Source organism: Cajanus cajan, chromosome 2 (genome assembly GCF_000230855.2).
Source record: "Cajanus cajan strain Asha chromosome 2, NIPB_CcT2T_4, whole genome shotgun sequence".
Lineage (NCBI taxonomy): Eukaryota > Viridiplantae > Streptophyta > Magnoliopsida > Fabales > Fabaceae > Cajanus > Cajanus cajan.
In genome coordinates, this window is record NC_138518.1 from 53569962 (window position 1) to 53594858 (window position 24897).

The window sequence follows — 24897 nt, forward strand, 5'->3', positions numbered from 1 at the left end:
TTCTATTTTATGAAAACCAAGAAAATTTATCAAATTTTGAGTTGTACACAAAAATTTTAAAACAAATAAAGAATAGCAATAATAGAAAGCAAAAGCAATGGTATTAAAAAAGAAAGGGTACCAAACGCACCTCATCTGTTCAACCAAAATCTTAAGAACTTTTACAAGTTGAAGCTAACAATAAAATCGAGAACTAAAGGATTCAATATTGTAATTACAATACCATCATACAAATTAAATGTTTCATGGTCCTCCAATCATTGAAGAAATATGCAACGCAATTTCGATCCAAAGATGCAACATCGTCAGATTATATATTTCTTTTTTGCTGTTCTTATCTGTGAAAGGTATATCTTATACAAGTATGTTGTGCTTATGCTTATCTTTGAAAGGTTTTAGGAGCCATTTATGAGCCAATTTTGTTATTACGCATAACATTCTTCTTCCAAGAAACACAAGTTAACGAGCAGTGTAATTTTTTTATTGCTCATTCATACTGCATTGCGTAACATCATAAAATCAAGTAGAGATCAACGGGTTAAGAAAGAAAACTACCCCATAACGTAAATGTTTTAGTGTCAAATGAAGAGTAAAGACCAAAAACCACCTCAGTTTCTTAAATAACAAGGTATATTCTTGTTATAGAGAGCAAAAACATAACTTTTATCTAGCAAGAGCCCATTATAATTGCTTATAAGATTCACTGGTTATTTTTAATAAATGGGTGTGCATTTTTGTTCAGTGACAACATCTTATTATTCAGTGGCCTACCAAGTTCCTTCCAAATTTGGAATTGACATTACCATAAAACCATCTTAATTTTGATACACAACGGATTAATATTTGCTAATCCATCCTTCCATCCAAACATACATAAATTGCAGAGAGGAAAAATAGCTTTCCTTTACTACTATATATATTTACATGATGAATATGCGTTTGGTAAAATAACAATTATTTTCTGTATCAGTGTTCACATGAACAAAATAAAATAAATAAGAACCAAGCAATGGTTATTACAATTAACAAACTCAAGCTGTGGTCACTACTTAATGACAAATTGTATTATCAGGCAAATTCACAATAAAAAAAAAAAAAGCATAAACATAGGAAGACACGAAAAGTGAATGGCCTCTCGCAACAACTAGAAGGAAAAAGTAAAAATAACATTTGGGCATTTACCTCTAAACATTAACCGATAAGATACATTTTTTTCACAATATACACAATAAGTATTCAAAAAGGACAATAATAAGTAGGGAATAGTATACGGGAGCAAAAAGCTCAGGGAAGAAAATTAAGCACCTTGGAAAGACAATCGATCTCTAAGAGTATCAAATATTGATGAAGCTGCTGCATTTTGTGCAAAAGTCAGTTTCAACCGACCAAGTAATTCACCGTCTTTTGCCTGTGAAGCAGCATCTGCAGCTTCCTTGGCCATACCAATTCGAGCATATGACTGTCCAAGATTGAGAAAAGTTAGCTAAGGCTGCAATAAGCACCTTACACAAGGACAAAAAATATACTAAAGAGGAAAAAGATTTCATTTCTTGGTTGGCAAAGAACTAATTTCAGATATAAAGTCTCCCTTCTACAGCAAAAGCTCTAATTTTGCACAATTTGTAGTACTGTACACTTTATGCAATCCTTCTCGGCAATTAAGTTGATCACAAAACTTGCAATGAGAAAGAAATTTGTTTTAGTTCAGTTTGACACTCTGTTCAAGGCTGTTTCAATGCAGTTATCACTTTTTTTTTCTGATACATAACCTTTACAGCCTTTTTTAATCATATCAATTTCCTTGTAACTTGAATTTTCTATCTCGGAGGATATCTTATCCTCTGCATAGTTGTTCTTGTTTTTTAATTTAAAAATTATAAAGTTACCCACTCCATCAAAAAAAATGTTTACCCTTAATCGGTTCCTGCATCATTATAGTAATAATGAAAATAGGATTAATATAATTATAATCCGAAGCAGGGAAGGAATTAGGCATTACTAAAGAGAATTACATTGATGATCTTTGGGTAACTTTAATAGCTATATATGTGATGAGAGTCTAGTTTATTTCTCTGTACAGGCGCATTTATTATTTCACTTAGCTGTGGTTTTGGGCTTTCTGCAATATTTTGTTTCAATTTCAGCACAAATTGTAGGATTTATTTTCGAGACATGATCATTATTTATGAACCAGGGAAATGGTTCAATCTATTCCAAGGAATAACAATGAATGAAATTTGAAATTGATACTCCAAGACTGTTTATCATAACATTTCAATCAATTAATTCTACCAGACCAAACATTGACTGTCATGTTAGTATGGATACACTTTAAGCAGAAAAATAAAGACTAGTGTCTATGTAGATAAGTTTAAAATACCTCAGCTCTTTCTCGAGGGTCTGCAAGTTTTGGGATATATTTAATAGCTTCTCCCTTTTCATCAGCTTCAATGCATGCCTCCACAAATGGCCTATAACCTATAGATCAGAACATGTAGGTATTCAATGTTAGTAGCAAGCATAGCTGCTCTGCACTGACATTATAACAAGGAGTCAAAATTCTTGATTTTTACCACTCTAATATTTCATATATATTAAAAACTGTAAAGCATAATGCTGATTTCTTTATAAAGAAAGCAATGTAACTTCACTTTGAAAATAATTACACCATTTTAAATACAATAACTAATTCGATATAAACATAAACAGAGCTGGACTCAAACCTAAAAAACCAATATAGACAATCATATAAAGATCCTGAAATGAGGAAAATATGCTGGAACTAGTTAAGTATGTTTTTATTATTAGTAAGAGAAAATAGGCTATACACCGACACTCTAACAGTCTAAACTTACTAATTCCCTACAAATTATTAAATAACACTATCAGTATAAAAACTTACCAATTGGAGGTTTCTTCTCCTTTGAAAATTTTTCTAGAGCAACCCAATCCTTGATTGTAGCCAAAGCAAAAACTTTAAGCCAATACCATCTCTTCTCAGACACCTGATGTAAGAACAAAAATTGTGTGCCTCAAGAACTAATTTACACATGAGAGAGTAGGATAAAAGGTGTTCCTATTTTTAATATATTGGATTTTCTTCTCGACAAATTATTCATGCAAAGAGGCACAAATAAGGCATGCTTTTCCTTTTAAAAACCACAATTAAAGTAAAGTTACCAACCTTAAATTCTGTTTTCACTTTCATTGCAGCTCGATGATTACCCAAGACAATACAAGTACGGATTGTATCACTTATACTTGAATCCACAAAAATGGCCTGCTTTGTAGTAACTTCAAGTTCATGCTGAATTCTGCAGTAGCGACACTGTCATAACATTCCTCTTGATTGCATGACATAAATATTTATTCAACCCATACCAAAGTAAATATTTCTCCAGAAATATATGGATAATAGTTTCTTTATAAATATATGGAAATATTATCACAACAAACCACTACAAAAAGCCTAACAAATGAAATACTGATATTTATTGTATGGTCTAGTAATGTGACAAAAATTAATAATCACACCTTAACAGTTTTGCATGCTCTTCAGCTGCCTTAGTTTCAAAGAAATGCTCCTTGGTTTCAGCAAAAAGACTTTGTGCCTTCTCAATAAGTTTTATTCGAGGACCATGAAGTGGAGATCCTTTGCTTGCCATGGGATTTTTCCCAAGTTCCCATGATTCTTTCCACAAAAGAAATGCCACATCCTGTGTGGATTGACATCAGTATAAATTCCAGTATTTAAATGGAAAGCATGTAATTGAGCAAACAAGGATATGATTTGGTAGATTACTTAAATTCAAGACAACAGGCTTAACAAGTATGATTATAAACTTTTGAACAGAGATGTAATTAGTAAATCATGTGAAAATTGCATGGCAGAATCACAAGTAGACCAATGCCACGCTTAAGGTAAAAGCAATATTAGAGTGAAAAAGAAGAACAAAATAATAAAATGCTTATTGCTGGGTGCTCAGGATGTGTGGATAGATAAATTGACAATTCCACACAAAAGATTTGCGAGATTGAAGAGCAATAATCAGTAATTTGTGTAAAACATTTATGGCATGTTTGGCAGTGAGGTTTTGGGAGTTAAAGGGGACAGGAGAGTAAAATTCCATTTCTAATAAACATTCTCTAATTTGATAATTTTTTAAAATAAAATGATAGATTAAAATAAAACTAATGTCCTCATCTTTTATTTACTTATATGAACATTATATAACTCTTAATATAAAAATAAAAAATAAAAATAAAAAAAGGTTTTCCTCCCCTTTCCCTTCAAAACCACACTCCCAAACATACCCCTAGAGTATTGCAACCTATGAAAAATACCGGTTGTTTCCTCTTATATACAATTCCAAATTAATAACTAAGCATATTGAAAGAATGACAACATACTTGAAGTTGCCCAGTTGATAAGAAGAAGTCCTTCAAAAATTCATGTTTATAGCACCTGAAATTGAGATGTAGCATTAATTCCTTGATGACATGCATTTTTAACACATTGAATACTTTAAATACAAACATGTGAACACAAATATGTCTAAGCTAAAAAACATAAACCCAAATATTAACAAATATTGTTCATCTTATATTTGAACCATTAAATTTCAACCATCTCTACTTCTTTTTCTTTTTTCAAATGTGTGCCTCCCAACTTTACCACTTCAGATGTAATTATTATTGAATGATTGGACGGATGACATACATACTCAACAAAACATTGTTAGGATTCCTAACTACTCCAACCGTCAACTAACTGTTTCTTTTTCTTCTTTTTGTTCCTTTGCACATACACCTTTCAAACCATCTTCATAAAGTCAAGGTCCCATCACATATTGATTACTTCAAACTATGTGGTTTTAGCTTTGAACATCTTTAAAGATACAACTATGCCAAGGCTAAAAAACATGAATACAAAGATTCATCGAAGTTATTCAAGCTATACATTAACCATCATATTTCACCTATTTCTTTAAATAAAATGCACACCACCCAATTTCCCCACTTGTGTAGTTGACTAATTATTAACGTCTGGTTGATATGTTCTTAACAAACACACTGAATATTTCAAATCAGGTATTTTTAGTATTTATCAACTTAAAAGAAACAATTATGCCTAGGCTAAAAAACATGGACATAAGTATTCATAGAAGCTACTAAGGTTATGTTTTAACCATCACATATTTCACCCATTTCACCATAGGCTTGATCCGTTATCCCCAGAATAACTACTTTTATCGTAATGAAGTCAAGCATAGCTTTTCCATGACATCAAAAATCTACTATATGCATCTTATTTCCTTCATTTGGTTAGGAATTAGCAGTGACCTAAATATTATATAAACAGAAGAATCCACACCGTCTAGCCTTCTGGAATATGATTCAAGGTCACATACCGTGCATAAGTTATAAATAAGTCTCGTGCCAATGGTCTGACCTGTATAGTGCCAAAGAATTCCAATGGCTGCCTCTGCATCGTCCATAGAAGATTCATGCATTGGTGATAAACTCATGTTACTCCCATATACATCACAAAACTGACAATTTAAAGTATTAAGTTTTCCGGACCCAATACCTTTTGCCAAATATGAAAAAGTACAAGGTAAACAAGATCTGTATCACCACATTCAATTGCCTTCGTCAAGGCTATATCTTCTTCTCCGATGCTTAACAGGAGAGGAACCTGAACATATGAATTAATGAGTAATAATAAAATAGCCCACTGAACAAATTCAATTTCCTTAGATAAACCAAAGACAATAGATACAAGCAAACAAAATGGGTTGAGAGAAGCACAGGAGGGGAGGAGCATAGATTAATAAGTCATTTATTCAACATGCATCCAAAAATACAAGAAAATAAGAATAGCACCTGTTTTGACGAACGAGGCTCATGCTCAACAAGCAAGGCAGCTAACTTTCGTCGGCCATTTTTGTCTGCATGAGCAGCAACTGCTGCATAGGATATGCCTTTGCAGAGTTTTAACTGAGAGTAAAAGAAAAGTGTTATTCGATAGTTATTGCAGAAAAATAGAATGATCAAACAGAACTTGATGTAGGGGAGGGGAACCTTATCCAGCAGAATCTCTAGAAGTGTTGCATCAGGAATTGACAAAGAAGCAGTTATCTTTGAACATGCCCAGTGCATTATCACCACCTCCTACGGAAAAGCAGTTGCAAGAAAACATCAAACTCACGTTCATACTTAAAGAAGACTGCTAAAGTGCTGATGGTATTAATGGGAGTAGACCGGGAGAGAGAGAATACAACAGTCAATCAATTAGTTACTATAGTTGTTAAGTCCACATATTGTTTCACACAAGTTCATTTAACTATCAACAAGTACCAATGGTACTTGAATACCATAGACACACACACAAGTATAAAGAATAAAAATTCTCATAAGATCTGGACTCCTCATTTTGAAAAAAGGGGGAAACAAAAGTTACACTATCTCACACCAACATTCAAAGGCTCCTTGTAAACAAACATTTGAAAGCAAGCAGTTTGTTAGGCTGCAATAACAATATTAAAACACATGATTTGGAGATTAGTAGACCCATTGGATATGTAATTAATATAGCTTGGTTTAGTGTTCAGGTTCATTGTGCAAGTGATTACCAAGTCCAGGTTCATGTGGCTTTTTAAATTTTTAAATAGTAGTTGCCCTGACAAATGTTGAAGGATTTGGTAGCATAGCTTCATTAATGTTTTCATCTTTCTTTCTTGTCAGTAGTTCCTTTTGTTATAAGTAAAAATTCTGGTCCTCCTAACTCTCTGTAATCATCTTCTTTCTGTCTTAATGAATTTCTTATTTTATCCAAACCAAAAAAAAATGGAAACAGTAACCAAGACTTGACAAGTGATGCAGGAATTGATGATCTTATAACAGGGGAAGTTTCAATTTGTAGTATTAAACCATTAGGCACCAGACAGCTATCAAAACAAAATTCAAAATTATACAATACACATAAACTTACTTGATTCATTCCAAGATATTCAGAAATTCTCAGCGCAAGCAAATGTTGGTGAGCATTAATCAGGCGACCAATCAGAACAGATGGTGTAAGCAACTGATGACAATAAGCTAATTCAGTACAATGTATGCAGCCAATTTCAGCACTGAGATAAACAAGTAAGCCTTAAAAACCTTGTATTGCTGAATGCTAAGAGGAATGCCAATCTCAGGGCTGCGCACAGCATTCAAGACCCGCAGAATTTTACACATCTCTTGGATATGATCACGTTGAAAATTGCTGCCAAAGTCAACTGGATATCATTACCGAGAGCAAATATCAGAAAAATATGCTTGTCCCTCTTAAGACATTCACTATCGGAAACAGTGTACTTAAGACAAATAAATTTTTTTTATAGAAATATCACCAGTATATCCAATACAAATCCCAATCAAACTCACCTACAAAAGGCTTGCCCATAACTGGCTGCCCTTAGGAGAGTTTGTTGGCGTGAAATGTCAAATTCATGTCCTGCAGCATCAATACAAGCTTCAACAGCCTCAGGAAGCGACGATCTTATCAATCTCAAATTTTCATCTGCCTGGGGAATGACAAGAAAATCAGAAACTCATCTACAAACATTAACTGTTTGATGATACCATAATTAAAATACAAATGAAGACCTGACACAAACTAAAATACAAATAAAGTAAAGGACTTTCTTCTTGATTTTGATACCAAAAACATGTCATAAATAATCAACAACATGATTATCTGATTCATTATTTTCCTTTCAAGTGCACTAAATTAGAAAAAACAAATTAACTCAGATTCAGTCAGCCAAATTTTCCCGCATCTTCCATTACTGGAAATAATAGTCATTTTTCTTTTCCTTCAAAATGTAGTCAAAAAGGGTATATTATGTTGTCAAAAGAAAGCAATGCTCAACATGTCTGTTAGTTGAGGACCTTAGTTAATCAATCAGTTAGTTAGTTAGAGGGTTCAGTTGATCAGACAGTAGGTTACTCTGTGTTGAGTGGCTAATGATGTATATAAGTAGGAAGGGGGGTTGAGACTTGAGAAAGGAGTCATTCATTGTGAAGAAATTTGTATAGGAATTGTGACCACTCTATAGTCCAGGAATGTTCATTCATTGTCTTTGCCTTGTTATTTTTATTCTGAAACCACATTGGAGCCAGGACTGGGAATTAGAGTTCTAAATAAAATTCATTCTTTCATTTGTATCTGAAGCAGTTTCTATCAGTTGTTTACTAATAAAATAAAATATAATTCAGTTTGCAATGTTACAGACCTGCACAAAGAAAATAGCATTGCAGAGCTCAATAGAGCATACTCTGGTAGTGAATCTATATTTACATTTAAATAAAAGGCTACAAACAAATAATTAACATAGACAGACTCTTGGTAAGAAGTGGCCTATCAATAAATGATTCAAGGCCCATCTAGTGGCTCATACTAATAAAGTTCCTTTTCAAATCATTGAAAAGAAAATTATTAAGAAAAAAATAGAACAAAAAATCTAAAATTAATGCTCAATAATCAATATAATGATTTTAGGCCATGGTGAATCATTTTCTATCCCTACAGACAAGTTAATAGATTTTCAAGGTCTTTTACTATTAATAAAGAGTTTAATAATTGGCAATGACTAAATATCTGAATATCTGAATTTAATCAGTGGCACACATTAGTTGACACCTTAAAGTTCCAGATATAGAAACTCTGCATTGCATCGAGACTTCAGAAATCTACAGTGAAATTGATAAAGACAAACATGCAACTGTTAACAGTAAAAGAATTGCAGGAACAGAGCCTCTACCTTGGCACTTCGCCTATCAAAATGATCCAAGGCATCATATAGTAAAGCTGCAGGTGATGTACTTCCAATATCGAAGATTGAAACAGTGGAATCAGGCACCCGCTGTAGAAATTCCATACTAGTGTTGGACAATATCCTCACTCCATCACACTCGGGTATCAGAATAATTGGTTCATCAATAAAGTAATCAATTGGATCTCCATCAGGACCGATCATTAAAAGCATATCATCCCAGTAAAGCAACACAGCATCCATTCCACACCAAGCAATCTGCTGCGGAGGAAGAGCTGACTGCATGTACAAAAGCAATTTTTGAGTCAAGAGCATCATGTAGGCTACCGATCCAACCCTAAAGTGAGATTTACAGGATAAAAATGGCTTGGGAGGACAGGTATACATATACACACAAACGCACGTACATGACAAAGAGAGTATAAACTTCATGCACAGCATAAACATTATACACCCCCCATGAAATATTTGATACGCCCATTTTTGTGTTAAATAAGACATGGCACTTGTAACATACTAAAACATTTAAATAAGCTGGAGTTGCAATATCATTTACAAAAACAACAATTAATTGATGACACAGCACAAAATTCAAACTTCCACTACATGAACACAAACGAAAAACTCTTTAAGTAAACCATTTTAAAAACCTCCCCCGAAACCTATCAACAATCAATTCACGATCACTTCTTTTTAGCACATCCCTCAAATTCCACAATCCGCATAAACACGTCCTTCTGACGCACTTGTATACAAGGTCCTAAATTCAAGCCTAGCTGACAGACATCACCGTAACCCTTCCTACTTAACAAGGAGCATGTTAGGCATTGGATTGCTAGCATTTCAACTTTAACATGATCACAACAAAACTCGAACCACTCAAACAACAAACACACAAGTTCCCACATCCGAACCCACCTCGCACTCCCTCTCGATGATAACCTCAGTCAAGTCGGAAGTCATGACCAAGAGCCTCCCGTCATGCGTGAAAGAGGCGAGCCACTTGCCATCGCGCGACACCACCATCTTCTGCAGCGTCCCGGAGAAGACGCCCTGGCCAAGCCTCTGCACGGCGTCCTCCTCAACGGCGAGCACCACCTCGTCGTCGAGGCCGAGCAGGACCTCGACGTTCCCAGACACCGTGTACTGCGGTTCGATGACGGCCATACAGTGCGGCATGTCATCGATGCCGGGATCGGCGAGCTTGAGCGGCCTAGGGTTTCCTAAATCGGGAATGCAGAAGAGCTGGTGCGCCTCGGTGATGCAGACGAGGCCGTTGCCCCAGAAGGCGCAATCGGCGACGTTGTCTTCGAAGCACTCTTGGCCGAGGGAGAGGTTGGGCTCGATGAGGTTGGCGTGGACGTCGTAGCGGTACACGGTGCCGTCCTGGACCACGCAGAGGAGCGTGTGGTCGTCGCTCCAGGACATGCCGACGAGGCGCCCGCCGGAGTGCCGCCAGACGGCGTCGGCCAGGGGGCGGCCGGAGGAGGAGAAGAGGCGGAGCTTGCGGAGGGCGGACTCGGCGTGGAGCTGGACGATCTTGGAGTCGTCGCGGATGACGGCGATGGGGCCGCCGAAGGGGGCGGCGGCGACCTTGGTGCGGGCGAGGTCGACGTGGCGCCAGGGGAGTTGGTAGAGCTCCGGCTTGCGGTAGAAGCGGTTGTGGAGCTTCCGCCACTCCGCCGCCACGGACACGTTCGCCATTTTGGGGATTTGGAATTTGGAGGAGAATGGATTGGATCACCGTCCCAACATCGATCTCTCTCTCTCTCTCTCTCTCTCTATCTCGCTGAAGGCGGAGATGAAACTTGTGTCGAGAAACAGAGTAACTCATCAAGCATTTTACTTCCATAATTTCCAAAGAAATTGGTTAATTTTTTTATTAAAAAATTAAATAAGTCTATACATTAAAATTATTTTTTTTAAGTTCTATAATTTCGTAATATTTATATTTTAATCTTTAAAGGGTTTTCTTACGACATTAGAGTAAAATATTAATGTGGATGTCAACACGGCAGAGAGAGTAATAAATATCAGGTTTTGTTATCCTTTTTATTAGATAAATAAATAAATATTTATTTTGTATTTGTTATGTAGATAATATCTTATTTTTTTAATATAAGTTGATATCAGTGAATACCAGTAACTAGGTCTAGTCACAGGTTAAGTTTGGTCGGATTTGGGGTTGAAAATGTTGAGTCCGGTCCAAATCGGAAAAAAAAAAAAAAAAAAAAAACACACATTTCCGATTGCTATAGTACTTCAAATTATTCGGATACAAGTTAGTTGGGTTTCAAGTTACACAGGCAAGTCCAATCTGGACCCAATACTTTTTTTTTTTTTCTTAGTTTATTTCAATTGTTGAAAATCTAAAAAAATTGCTTAATTTAGTTGAGTCATATTAGCTCTACAATTTTTTTCTCTTATTCTTAGTTGTTCAAATCTATTAAATTATTATTATGAGCGTTTTTTATTAGTAGACATTAATACTTATTAAATTATTAGAAAAAGTAAATTAATAAATTACATTTAAATAGATGATGTTGTTGCAAAGTTAGTAGATGTCCCAGTGTAACATAAACAAATTACAAAATCCTTGATTGGTGAACCACTTATAGTGTGGATTCAAACAACATGCATTGTGGAATGCTCCTAAGCTCTTGTACAATCCCAACATAATTTTCCATTATGAAAGTAAATATGATTATTAGGGTATTTTGTCCTGCAACCAACATGTCGCTCAAATGAAATATTAGTCAAAGATAGCAATTTGGCTCAATAAGGATTATCCTCTATTAAAATGAAATATCTGTCAGAGATAACAATTTCTTAATAGTTCCAATACTTTTTGAAAATTGTCATCATAAGAGATTTTGCTTTTGGTCTAAATATAATATTCTATAAATCTAAAATTCTCAAATTCATCTTCACTAACTTGTCATATGATGGATGAAAACATAAAAAAGGAGTTGCATATACCAACTGAGATAAATATAAAGTTGGCATAAACATCAATGCCATTAATCCCTCCAAATTGTTGCAGCATCATCAAGTTGACCCCTACCTAACTAAATACCATGAGAGACCTACAAAAGATTAACGTAGGCCACATGAATAAGGATAATTTAGAATTCTCTGGGTAAGTGACTTCAAATATTGCATTCGAAATAAGCCAATGATGCTAGCTTTTGTTTGTTGCTGAAAGGCTTCTATATAAATCCTACAAATGAAGTTATAATGAAAAAAATTATATATTAAACTCTTTGGTTTCTTCCTTTTTTTATTTCCCTTCTTTTGCATCCTAGTAAGATTGTAATTCAAGTGTAACATTCTAACAAACAAAAAACTAGTTACATACTCTGATTTTAGTGGCCTCTTCATAAACATCAACATTCTTTTCCCTTAAAGGCCTGTAAAACATAATCGCTCTTTTTCAAGCGACAACCTTAGCCTACATAGGATTGCAAGTATCACTTGTGATATGTGTGTCTAATGACTAATGTCTTAACTTAAACCATTTCATAAAAGTGATGAAAATATTAGTTCATTGTGTGAACAGTGTCCAATATGTACCACCCAAAATAAAATTACAGAAGCTATGAACAATTCACTAGCCACATTGGAGAATCAGAGATAAGAGGAGACTTAGAAGTTGCACAAGACATGGAATAGTTCCTATGATAGAAAAAAAAAAAACATGGGAGTTAAATGGAGCCTTTTTTTAATTTGGTTTGTGAAAAGAACATTAGAAAGAATAATATTATTACCAATTAGAGCCAAAATTTGCCTTTACATATGCTCCAATAAAATAAGTTATGACATCCCAACACAAATCATTAACTATCAAAATAAGATCAAATGGGGATTTCAAATAAGTCTATAAGTGACATAGTAAAACATAAGTGGTATGGTACATACAATAAGAGCAAGATGATATTAAAATATTTAATCATTTTAGTATTGCTTTACTTGATGAACTGTAGTGGAATGTCCCTTGAAGAATCTTGGATGTTATTTCTGCTACATAAACGAGTACCTAATATACAAATGAAAACATGTATTTGTATTTCTTGAGTGACTGAATATCAATTTAATTACAATCATAACATATTGCATAGTCACAAGTCACAATAGTTACCACATAAGACAAAAGGTCGATTCTACATCCTATCAATAATCTCCCAACATAAAGCCACAAAACAACCTTCAAAAAGCACCAAATGTTATTAACAACAACTGAACTTAAGAGGAAAACCCATAGGATGAAGACATTCAACTAATAAAATCATAGTGGTTTAGTCATAGTCACGCAAAGCCTGGATTCCTTACTTCTTACTCTATCTATCTATTAGTTAGAGATAGAAATTGTTAACATAAAAACTTACCTTGGAAAAATTACACAAATGAAAATTGCCTATCAAGCATCCAGAAGCTTATAAGAATGATTGGGTCAAGTAAACATCCAATAGTTGCCCATTAAACAAATCCTCCCCGCCTGCATACAAGATTATAACAACCATTAAAGAACTACATTTCAATTCTGAATTCTAATCTCTTAGCTAATTCTTAGGTGCCTTCTCAACAAATTCAAAAATTGTTCAACTTCTTTAAAGCCGTAAAAACCCACCCTAAACTCGCAAAAGATTGAAAAAGCTCTTATAGCCAACAAGGGAATAAAAAAAACAATACACAAAAATGTAATAACAAAATACCTATAAGTAAAAAAGAACATATTTATATACACATCAACAAAATCGTACTTATAGAAGTTTGCCAATATTTTAAAATAAATAATTGAAAAGTTATTTAAAAAGTTACCCAAAAAGATTCAAGTTGCAAGTGATTGATAATATTGATAGCAAAACAAGTGTCATGGGAATCATTTAGGACAAATTCCCCAAAAGGAACAACAACAGTCATGTCTCTAACAAATGGCTTCAAAATAGCAAAAAGATCATTTTGCAAAAAAAATAGAAGAAGAGAGAGAAAAAATTAGCAAGAAACATCAAAAGTATAAACCACTAAAGATAGCTCACTTAAGTCACAAACATCTTAAGTATGACCAATTACAGCAATGGATGTGACTGAGATGATGGACCTATTATGGTAGCTATCCATTTCCTCCTTGTGCAATTTCATTAACACTTGTTGAAATTTGTTGAAATTTGTTGAAATTTTGTAGTACATTTAAAAACAAGATGTGACACCCTCTACCCCGCATATCATAATACAAATAATAAAATTTAAATAACACAGTCTTTCATTGTTTTTAAATACCAAACATATTCAGATAGAGAACACCACATTCATAACTTAAACAAATAACATAATCACAAAAGAAATAAGGATAAGATTTTCAAAATAATTTAACAGAAATAACATACTAATCTAATCCTATCTACGCCCCGATGTCACATGTCCTATCAGAGCAAATCCCAACATAGAAGTCTAAGCTTCATCACCAACATCCTCAGCCTCATGCTGATAATCACCTGTAAGACAGTCAAGGAAAAACAACACAAGAAAAGGGAGTGAGAAACACCTCACTTTGACTCACAGTGTAGGAATATACACCAGATAGCCAAACACAAACAAAACATATATAACACAGATAAATTAGTAATAATATCACATCTCACTCATTTAAGACATAAAAATATCAATTTATCATATAACATTAAAATGCACATGGATTGACACAGACTACATTTTATCATGCATGGGGCGCTAGTAAAACATCACATGGCATATTGCCGCTAGCAATACACGAAGAGTAGTCTAGGAGTACATGCCGGGTCACACCCTCTGCGCACTCTCACTAGAAGGACATACTACCAGAGTCTCGTCGGGATAGTTAAGCCGCGCAAGATACATCCCATGCACACAATGGGCGAGACTGGGACTTCCAAACCGAGCTATCCCTAAGGACTAATCCCCAAAGCTTTTACACTAGGGGGCCTTCTCTGGTGGTGTATTCCATATTGTACCCTTAAAAATATTTATGCACATGATGCATATCAATCAAGACTTTATGCATTCTCATATCACATTATTATCATCACATCTCATCATCACATTTCATCATCACATTTCATCCTCATATTCCATCATCATATTTCATCATCATATTCACATTATCACATTATCACATTATATTCACAATTCTCACAGAGCACTTTAATTCATATTAAAACTCATCTATTTGCGAAATTAAACACATATTTACACTCTGCAAACATTAAGGAACACAACAAAGCAATCAGAAGGCAAAATAGAAAACATTCATATTTTGCCCGTTTTCTCAGAGGGTTTCCCGTAGGGACCCACAGAAATCTCAAATCATACAATTACAATTTTAAAATTGAAATTAATCATTTATTCAAGCAATTTATACAATTAATTACATACAAGAGGAACAATAGATGAAACAGATACAATAAGGGAAAACCCATCATACATGAACATACAACAAACACAGGATTGGAGGCCAATCCCACTACCCAACATACATTCCCACACCCAAAGTAAGGTTTCTCACTCCCCCCTTACTGGATGAGAAGAAGACAAATGGTCTTGGTGTGATCTAAGGTCGTTCCTTGAGTACTCTTCCTTAGAGCTCTTTATTTCTCCTCATTTTTTCCCTAACTCTCTAGAACGCAAATGAGGCGGATAGGATTAACGCTACCCCACTCTTTTCTTAAAATTAATCCATTGGACTGGGTTGAACCCATTTTCCATCTCTTCTAACCCACTTCTCTTTTTCCTCAAAATAATTAAATAAAATAAATACATGTATATTATAAAATATTTTTCCTCTATAATAATAATATATTTCTAACTCAAAATATAATAATATAATTTCAATAACAAAATATCATATAAAATCAACCTTCTCTTAAAACATATAAATATTTATTTTAAAAACGCTAATAAAAAATTATTTAATACATACAAAATAATATTCCTCTATAATTATTAAAATAATTATGACCAAATACCATATAATAATAATAATAATAATAATAATAATAATAATAATAACCTTTTTGAAGACTGGGGTGTTACAATACTTCCCCCTTTTAAGAAATTCGTCCTCGAATTTCTGAAATGAAGAGGTTCGACTATGACTACTTCATTAAACTCAAGATTCTTCCTAAATTTTCTAGACAAACCCACAACAAAGTCTAGACGCATTATCTCACCTCCAAACAGGGACATCTAAAGGCTACAAAAGTCCTAAAAGGCTTCTGATGTTCTATCTTAGACTTATACCATACTAAACATGATTACACAAACTTCCTCTATTCCTCTCTTCACCTTAGGCCACCACGCTTCCACTGTGTCACTCTGATACATCTTAGTAACTCCTAAATGGATGCTAAGAGTACTCTTATATCCTCCCTCTAAGATCATCTTCCTAAATTCAAGATTACTAGGCCATAGATCCTATCACTGAACCCCAAAACACCATCAACTTCCACTAGTAAAGGGTTATCTATACCCTTACCAATCATCTTTACTTGGTTTACTAAGAAAGGATCTAACTCCTAGGCTTCTCTAATCTCGTCCATTAATTCATTAATCACTTTCAACATACTAAATTCAATGCTCTTAAGGGTGAGCTCACACATCACGCTTAAGTCTCTAAGTTCTTCAATCAAATCCAACCTTTAAATCATTAAATATGGTAGGTGAATGGTCATCCTACTCAAGGCATCTGCCATAATATTAGCTTTTCTTTTATGACCCTCTTTAAAGATCAACCACCTAAGTATAAGTTCACTAGGTACACATACTCGATCTCAAAGTCTTACCACTTCATCTATACCCAAGGTAAACACTTATCCATCATCTTGTTCTATAGCCTCATATCTTATCACCAAGATGAATCAACAAATTATGTTTCTCCAATTTTGCTTTAACAATCCACTAGTTATTCGAGTCATACCTAGTCTCACACTACTAAGGGTAACCTCATAAGTCACGCTTAAATCCCTAATTTGAACTAAAAGATCCATCTCTCTAATCATAAGGAAAGGCAAATATAAAGGTTCCCTACTCAAAGCATCGATCACCACATTGGCTTTACCTAGATAACAACTAAGATTAAAATCCTAGTCCTTAAGAAATTCCAACTATCTCCCTTGATCAAAAGATACTTAAGGCCCAAACGATCACTAAATACCTCAAGCTTAGAATCATATAGGTAGTGACTCCAAATCTTAGTATAAATATTACAACCGCTAACTTAAATTCATGGGTAAGGTAATTTCTCTCATGATTTCTCAATTTCCTAGAAGCATAAGCTACTATCGTTCCTTCTTGCATCAACACTCCGCCCAAACCTATCTTAGAAGCACTACTATATACCATAAAAGACTTACTAAAATCCAGTAGTATTAACACTAGTCAACCTTTCCTTAAGAGTTTGGAAACTACTCTCACACTTACTATCCCACATAAATGCAACTCTCTCTTCCTGGTCAATCTAGTCAAAGGTAATGCTATCTTAGAAATTTCCTCAATAACTCTCCTATAATAATAAGCTAATCTAGGAAAACTCTTAACCTCACTAATTGACTTTTGGTATCTCCCACTTAAGCACAACTTCTACCTTAGACAGATCTATGTTATACCTCCACTAAAATCACAGGACCTAGAAAACTCTTCTTATACAACCAAAATTCATACTTAGATAACTTAGCCTAAAGTTATCTTGGATAAATCCTCACTCTCAATTCCAATTTGATGATAGCACACCTTAAGGTAAACCTTACTGAACATACAAACATCCACTAATTAATCCATAAGGTCATCTATCCTGGTATCAACATACACACATAACAAATCATATTAAAATACCTACTTCAAACATTCGATATATATCATCCCTTAGCATGTACGAATCAATCATCATTTACTCCATATAGCATGTACATGAACCAACTTTACCACATAACATCATATAAACTTAAACAACCTCTCAATCCACATGACATCTCAGAATCATGACAAAAATCAATTTTTTTCCTTGCATTGCCTAACGATTCAAAAATATCATGACACCATACATATCCCTTCAACAACGATCAAAGAAAATGATACCTAGAGAGTTATACTCATCCAAATGACCTCAAACCTATATCAAAAGAAAGCTAAGAGAATAAGATACAACTCCTATGAAGACATGAGATTCTAAAAAGATCATCTTCTTAGCTAAAAATTTCAAAAACCGCAGCAGATATATTCAGCACTTACAGCTAGATCTTTGATCACCAAAGTATCTATAACTGGAGTTATAGACCTCCGTTTTACCTGATTCTAGTTCCATTGGAAAGATAACATCCAAGACTACAACTTTTGTGAAGATCATAAAATCTAAATCTGTCAATATGGTACTCATACTGGCACAACAAAACTGTAGCGAAAATATCCTCTACACCAAACAGCAATAGTATATCAATATATCTAAGGCCACAAAAATACCTCAACCCTTCCAAATTCACACCTCAACTTCATACTCAAGCTTCCCACTACAATCCTAAACCAAAACAACTCACATATTTAGCACAACAGACTTAGAAAATAAAACTCACATGCTACCTAAACCATAAATGTTTAACAGGCCAGCACCAACACTCAAGGGAATTACCAACATTTCAATCTCTCATCAAGGATACCAAAACTCCAATTCGCAGATACAACCTCCTTGGATTCAATCGCTACAACTATAGATTCTAGAAACTCCATTAACCGTAAACTCTCGACAAATCAATCTCTCACCCAAATCTAAGGTCCCAATAATTTCTAGTTGATTAGCACAATATTTCGTCTACTACTACTCGCACATATGCTTGCAACACAAGCGATACCACCCAACCACTACTTCTTACGTAAGCAAGAAGTATCAAACAATTCAGCACTCATAAGAATGAAGAAGAGTAGTCATAATAATATTAGCTAACACTATCTATAATTCCTCTAACTACACTATAATCTAAAAATATAAAACTCTATAATATCAGCACAAGGAGAACATCATCATCATCATTATCAAAGCAAAGCATCATCAAAATATACAACAAACAAAACACTGTCAGAGTACACAACAGAATCATGATAAGTACATAACTCACAGCCGATTCGATCAACCAGGCTCGGATACCACTTAATGTGACACCCTCTACACCACATATCATAATACAAATAATAAAATTTAAATAACATAGTCTTTCATTTTTTTTAAAAAAATACCAAACATGTTCAGATAGAGAGCACCACATTCATAACTTAAACAAATAACATAATCACAAAAAGAAATAAGGATAATATTTTCAAAATAATTTAACAGAAATAACATACTAATTTAATCCTATCTACGCCCCGATGTCACATGTCTTATCAGAGCAAATCCCAACATAAAAGCCTAAGCTTCATCACCAACATCCTTAGCCTCATGTTGATAATCACTTGTAAGACAGTCAAGGAAAAACAACACAAGAAAAGGGAGTGAGAAACATCTCACTCTGGCTCACAGTGTAGGAATATACACCGGATAACCAAACACAAACAAAACATATATAACACAGATAAATTAGTAATAATATCACATCTCACTCATTTAAGACATAAAAATATCAATTTATCATATAACATTACAATGCACATGGATGGACACGGACTACATTTTATCATGCAAGTGGCGCCAGTAAAACATCACATGGCATATTGCCGCTAGCAATACACGAAGAGTAGTCTAGGAGTACATGCCGGATCACACCCTCTGCGCACTCTCACTAGAAAGACATACTACCCGAGTCTCGTCGGGATAGTTAAGCCGCGCAAGATACATGCCATGCACACAATGGGCGAGACTGAGACTTCCAAACCGAGCTATTCCCAAGGACTAATCCCCAAAGCTTTTACACTAGGGGGCCTTCTCTGACGGTGTATTTCATATCGTATCCTTAAAAACATTTATGCACATGATGCATGTCAATCAAGACTCTATGTATTCTCATTTCACATTATTATCATCACATCTCATCATCACATTTCATCCTCATATTCCATCATCATATTTCATCATCATATTCACATTATCACATTATCACATTATATTCACAATTCTCACAAAGCACTTTAATTCATATTAAAACTCATCTATTTGCAAAATTAAACACATATTTACGCTCTGCAAACATTAAGGAACACAACAAAGAAATCAGAAGGCAAAATAGAAAACATTAATATTTTGCCCGTTTTCTCATAGGGTTTCCATAGGGACCCACAGAAATCTCAAATCATATGATTACAATTTTAAAATTGAAATTAATCATTCATTCAAGTAATTTTTACAATTAATTACATACAAGAGGAACAATAGATGAAACAGATACAATAAGGGAAAACTCCTCATACATGAGCATACAACAAACACAGGATTGGAGGCCAATCCCACTACCCAACATACATTCCCACACCCAAAGTAAGGTTTCTCACTCCCCCTTACCTGGATGAGCAGAAGACGAATGATCTTGGTGTGATCTAAGTCATTCCTGAGTACTCTTCCTTAGACCTCTTTATTTCTCCTCATTTTTTCCCTAACCCTCTAGAACGCAAATGAGGGGATAGGATTAATGCTACCCGACTCTTTTCTTAAAATTAATCCATTGGACTGGGTCAACCCAACCCATTTTTCTTCTCTTCTAACCCACTTCTCTTTTTCCTCAAAATAATTAAATAAAATAAATACATGTATATTATAAAATATTTTTCCTCTATAATAATAATATATTTCTGACCCAAAAAATTATATATTAAACTCTTTGGTTTCTTCTTTTTTTAATTTTCCTTGTTTTGCATCCTAGTAAGATTGTAATTCAAGTGTAACATTCTAACAAACAAAAACTAGTTACATACTCTGATTTTAGTGGCCTTTTCATAAACATCAACATTCTTTCCCCCTAAGGCACCGTAAAACATAATCTCTCTTTCTCAAGCGACGACCTTAGCCTACATAGGGTTGCAAGTATCACTTGTGATATATGTGTCTAATGACTAATGTCTTAACTTAAACCATTTCACAAAAGTGATGAAAATATTAGTTCCTTATTATAGAAGTTGCATAAGACATGGAATAGTTCCTAAGACAAACAAAAACATGGGAGTTACATGAAGCCTTTTTTTAATTTGGTTTGTGAAAAGAACATTAGAAAGAAGAATATTATTACTAATTAGAGCCAAAATTTGCCGATTTACATATGCTCCAATAAAATAAGTTAATGACATTCTAACACAAATCATTAACTATCAAAATAAGACCAAATGGGGATTTAAAATAAGCATGTAAATGACATAGTAAAACATAAGTGGTATGGTACATACAATAAGAGTAAGATGATATTGAATCATTTTAGTATTGCTTTACTTGATGAACTGTAGTGGAATGCCCCTTGAAGATTCTTGGATGTTATTTCTGCTACATAAACGAGTACCTAATATACAAATGAAACCATGTATTTGTATTTCTTGAGTGACTGAATATCAATTTAATTACAATCATAACATATTGCATAGTTACAAGTCACAATAATTACCACATAAGACAAAAGGCAAAGCCCACATCCTATCAATAGTCTTCCAACATAAAGCCACAAAGCAACCTTCAAAAAGCACCAAATGTTATTAACAACAACTGAACTTAAGAGGAAAACCCATGGGATGAAGACATTCAACTAATAAAATCATAGTGGTTTAGTCATAGTCACTCAAAGTCTGCATTCCTTACTTCTTAAAAATTGTTTAACTTTTTTAAAGCCGTAAAAACCCACCCTAAACTCACAAAAGATTGAAAAAGTTCTTCTAGTCAGCAAGGAAATAAAAAAAACAATACACAAAAATGTAATAACAAAATACCTGTAAGTAAAAAAACATATTTATATACACATCAACAAAATCATACTTATAAAAGTTTGCCAATATTTTAAAATAAATAATTGAAAAGCTATTTAAAAAATTACCCAAAAAAATTCGAGTTGCAAGTGATTGATAATATTGATAGCAAAACAAGTGTCATGGGAATCATTTAGGACAAATTCCCCGAAAGGAACAACAATAGTCATGTCTCTAACAAATGGCTTCAAAATAGCAAAAAGGTCATTTTGCAAAAAAAAAAATAGTAGAGAGAGAACAAATTAACAAGAAACATTAAAAGTATAAATCACTAAAGATAGTTCCTTTAAGTCACAAACATCTTAAGTATGACCAATTATAGCAATGGCTGTGATTGAGATGATGGACCTATTATGACAGCTAATCCATCTCCTCCTTGTGCAATTTCATTAACACATTGAAATTTCTTGAAATTCTACAATACATTTAAAAACAGGAAAGTTAACTCATGTACAACACAAATATTAAAGAATTTTCAGAGCAAAAAACTATATTATGATACTTGTAACAATCTTTTCTGAAATTTCAAACTCTTCATTAATATTAAGATTTTTGTATAGTTGACTTTAGCCAATTTTGAGCACAAATCAGTGCTCTACCATTTGTGGGTTTAAAGAGCTTTTAAAAGTGTATGAAACTTTATCCCCAATACTAATGCACTTTTAGAAGCAACAATGGAAACTAGAGTGATTAGAACATCTCTAACCATTTTTTATAGTATGGGAAACCTTGAAGAGTTTTGGTTCCAACAAATAAGAATGTCAAATGTATCATCAACATCTATACAAGTTTCATTCAAATACCTTTCAAGTTCATTTTTTCTGTCAATAGAATTTTTTCCCCTCAAGTGCTTCTCAAAAGCATCTTTCCTAACCAAATATGATGGATTTTTAGCAAAGATAGATATTTCACTATGATAAGCACAAAATGTTGAACCATGAGATGATCATGTAGATTTATTCTCTTTCTCATAATCTATCTTGTACCAATTATACATTTGGAACACATTTTCTTTTAAAGAAGTGGACAAATTATCAGCAAAAATTGCATCATCTAAATATATTTCTTTAAATGACCAATCCACAAATTCTAATTTGTAATATTATATCTTTGGCTTATAGTTACTAAACCACTAGCATCTCATTTCTTCAAGGTAATGGTTATTTGATTGAGGTCATTAATAATAGCATTTTGATATTTAGGACATTTTTAGTGTGGTTAAGTAAACTTGATGTGACATGTATCTTTTGATTACACCTATATCGCTTACCACAATGATTACATTCATCCATTTTTCCTTGGATTCATTTTCAGGTACCATTTTGAAATGTTTCCAAGCTATAGAAGACTTTGAGAACCACTTGCATTTCATTTTATTTTTTTTGTATTATTTGGGAAAAAAACATTAGGATCGATTCCTCCGGCTTTAGTTGTAGTTGTTGGTTGTCCAATAGGTTGTGCACCACCACCATCACCTCTTTCTACTCTAGGTTTACTCATGGTGGGAGTTACAATCTCTTCAAGTTGACTAGACCCCTCCATCACTATTATAATGAAGAAGTAATAGGCAATCTTTAAGTCTTTATAGTATTTTAACAACTTTTAATTTGTTATTTAAGAATGATTATAAATTTTAATTCATCATTTAAAATGTCAAACAAAATTAGCAAAAAGAAAAACACAATAAAAGATAAAGACACAAACAAATGTAAACATACAAATATTTACTTTTAACTAAATAAGTAGAGCACATATTTGTAACTAAATAAGTGGAATACAAATAGATGGAATAAGATTCAGTAAAACAAAATACAAATAAATTATTAAAAAATAATAATAACAAGTTAAATTGTAAGAATTTGAATCCTTTTAAATTTAAGATTTTTACCTTTTTTATGTTTTTCTTTCTTTTGTTCTTTCTTTCACCTCTCATGCATTTATTCAAAATACACATCTAGTGCAAATTAGAAATTATACCAAATACATATTATTTTTTTATATAAAAATTAGAACTCAAAATTTATAAATTCTATTATAAGCAACATTGTAATCATTCTTAAAGATATATAAAAAAATAAATAAAAAGCACATGACATCAATTATTAAAAAATAATAATAACAAGTTAATCTGTAAGAACTTGAATCCTTTTAAATTTAAAGTTTTTACCTTTTTTATGTTTTTCTTCCATTTGTTCTTTCTTCCACCTCTCTTGCATTTATTCAAAATACACATCCAGTGCAAATTAGAAATTATACCAAATACATATTATTATGATTATTATTATTTTTAGTATTATATATATATATATATATATATATATATATAAATTAGAACTCAAAACTTATAAATCCTATTATAGGCAACATTGTAATCATTCTTAAAGATATAAAAAAACCTAAAAAGAACATGACATACATAGGGAATTCATCACTAAAACAACTCACTCACAAGACAAAGTAAAAAATATTAGTGTTCCCTATTATGTGTTATTCTCATAAAGGACCTCAAAATAGAGATATTAGGTAGTTCATCACTAATTTCTTTGTCAAAGTCCAAACTCATATACTATACATTTCCAAAAAAAAATTTGTCTTTGTAGTGCACTTACAACAACAAACAACATGCAAACTTCAAAAGAACAAAGAAAAAAAAGAAGATAATTTTACATTATCAGATTTTCACCTTCAACCTCGAGCTTGACCTAAACAATTGTGACCTTCGATCTTAGGCTCAAAGTAGAAAGCCACAACCTCCAACACTTAGTGCTCAACCTTGAAGTCTTGGAGAACAAATCTCCCACTTTGCTACATTTATGAAATGGAAGGAGATGTGATTTTTGGTTTGGTAGTTTAGGAATAAAAAGAGATATGGTTTTGAGTTTGGTCGTTTGAGAAGGAAAGGGATGTGATTTTGGGTTTAACTATTCTTTGGGAACCTAATCTCCTATTGTGCTAGGTTTACGAAAAAGAAGGAGACGAGAAGACAAACTCTACTTTCATGGTGTTAGGTTTGCAGATAGGAAGGTCAAAGTATAAGTGACATTAGGGTTTCAATATAGGAAGTTTTGAGCAGCGGTAGGTTACAAATTACAAATTAAGTAACAATCCATTTTATATGTAG

The 24897-nt window shown here is 33.4% G+C and overlaps 1 protein-coding gene across 1 annotated transcript; it reads right to left on the minus strand.

Annotated features, from left to right (window-relative positions):
• Positions 1-972: 972 nt before the first annotated feature.
• On the minus strand, positions 973-10649 carry VCL1 (vacuoleless1 (VCL1)). Its single transcript, XM_020374924.3, has 15 exons — positions 9741-10649; positions 8811-9101; positions 7432-7571; positions 7165-7270; positions 6995-7087; positions 6085-6174; positions 5887-6000; positions 5591-5698; positions 5412-5485; positions 4411-4465; positions 3535-3716; positions 3185-3314; positions 2903-3005; positions 2381-2478; positions 973-1459 (listed from the first exon to the last, which is right to left on the minus strand). The coding sequence occupies exons 1-15, from the start codon at positions 10524-10526 to the stop codon at positions 1298-1300; spliced, it is 2532 nt and encodes an 843-aa protein (XP_020230513.1). The 5' UTR covers positions 10527-10649; the 3' UTR covers positions 973-1297.
• Positions 10650-24897: the final 14248 nt, after the last annotated feature.

Coding starts and splice junctions, on each gene's coding strand:
- VCL1 (XM_020374924.3), bottom strand. CDS start 10,526: ATGGCGAACGTGTCCGTGGCGGCGGAGTGGCGGAAGCTCCACAACCGC. Junction 3,717..4,410: donor TATCAACTGGGCAACTTCAA/GTATGTTGTCAT, acceptor CAATCCACACAG/GATGTGGCATTTCTTTTGTG. Junction 3,315..3,534: donor GAGCATGCAAAACTGTTAAG/GTGTGATTATTA, acceptor TCGCTACTGCAG/AATTCAGCATGAACTTGAAG.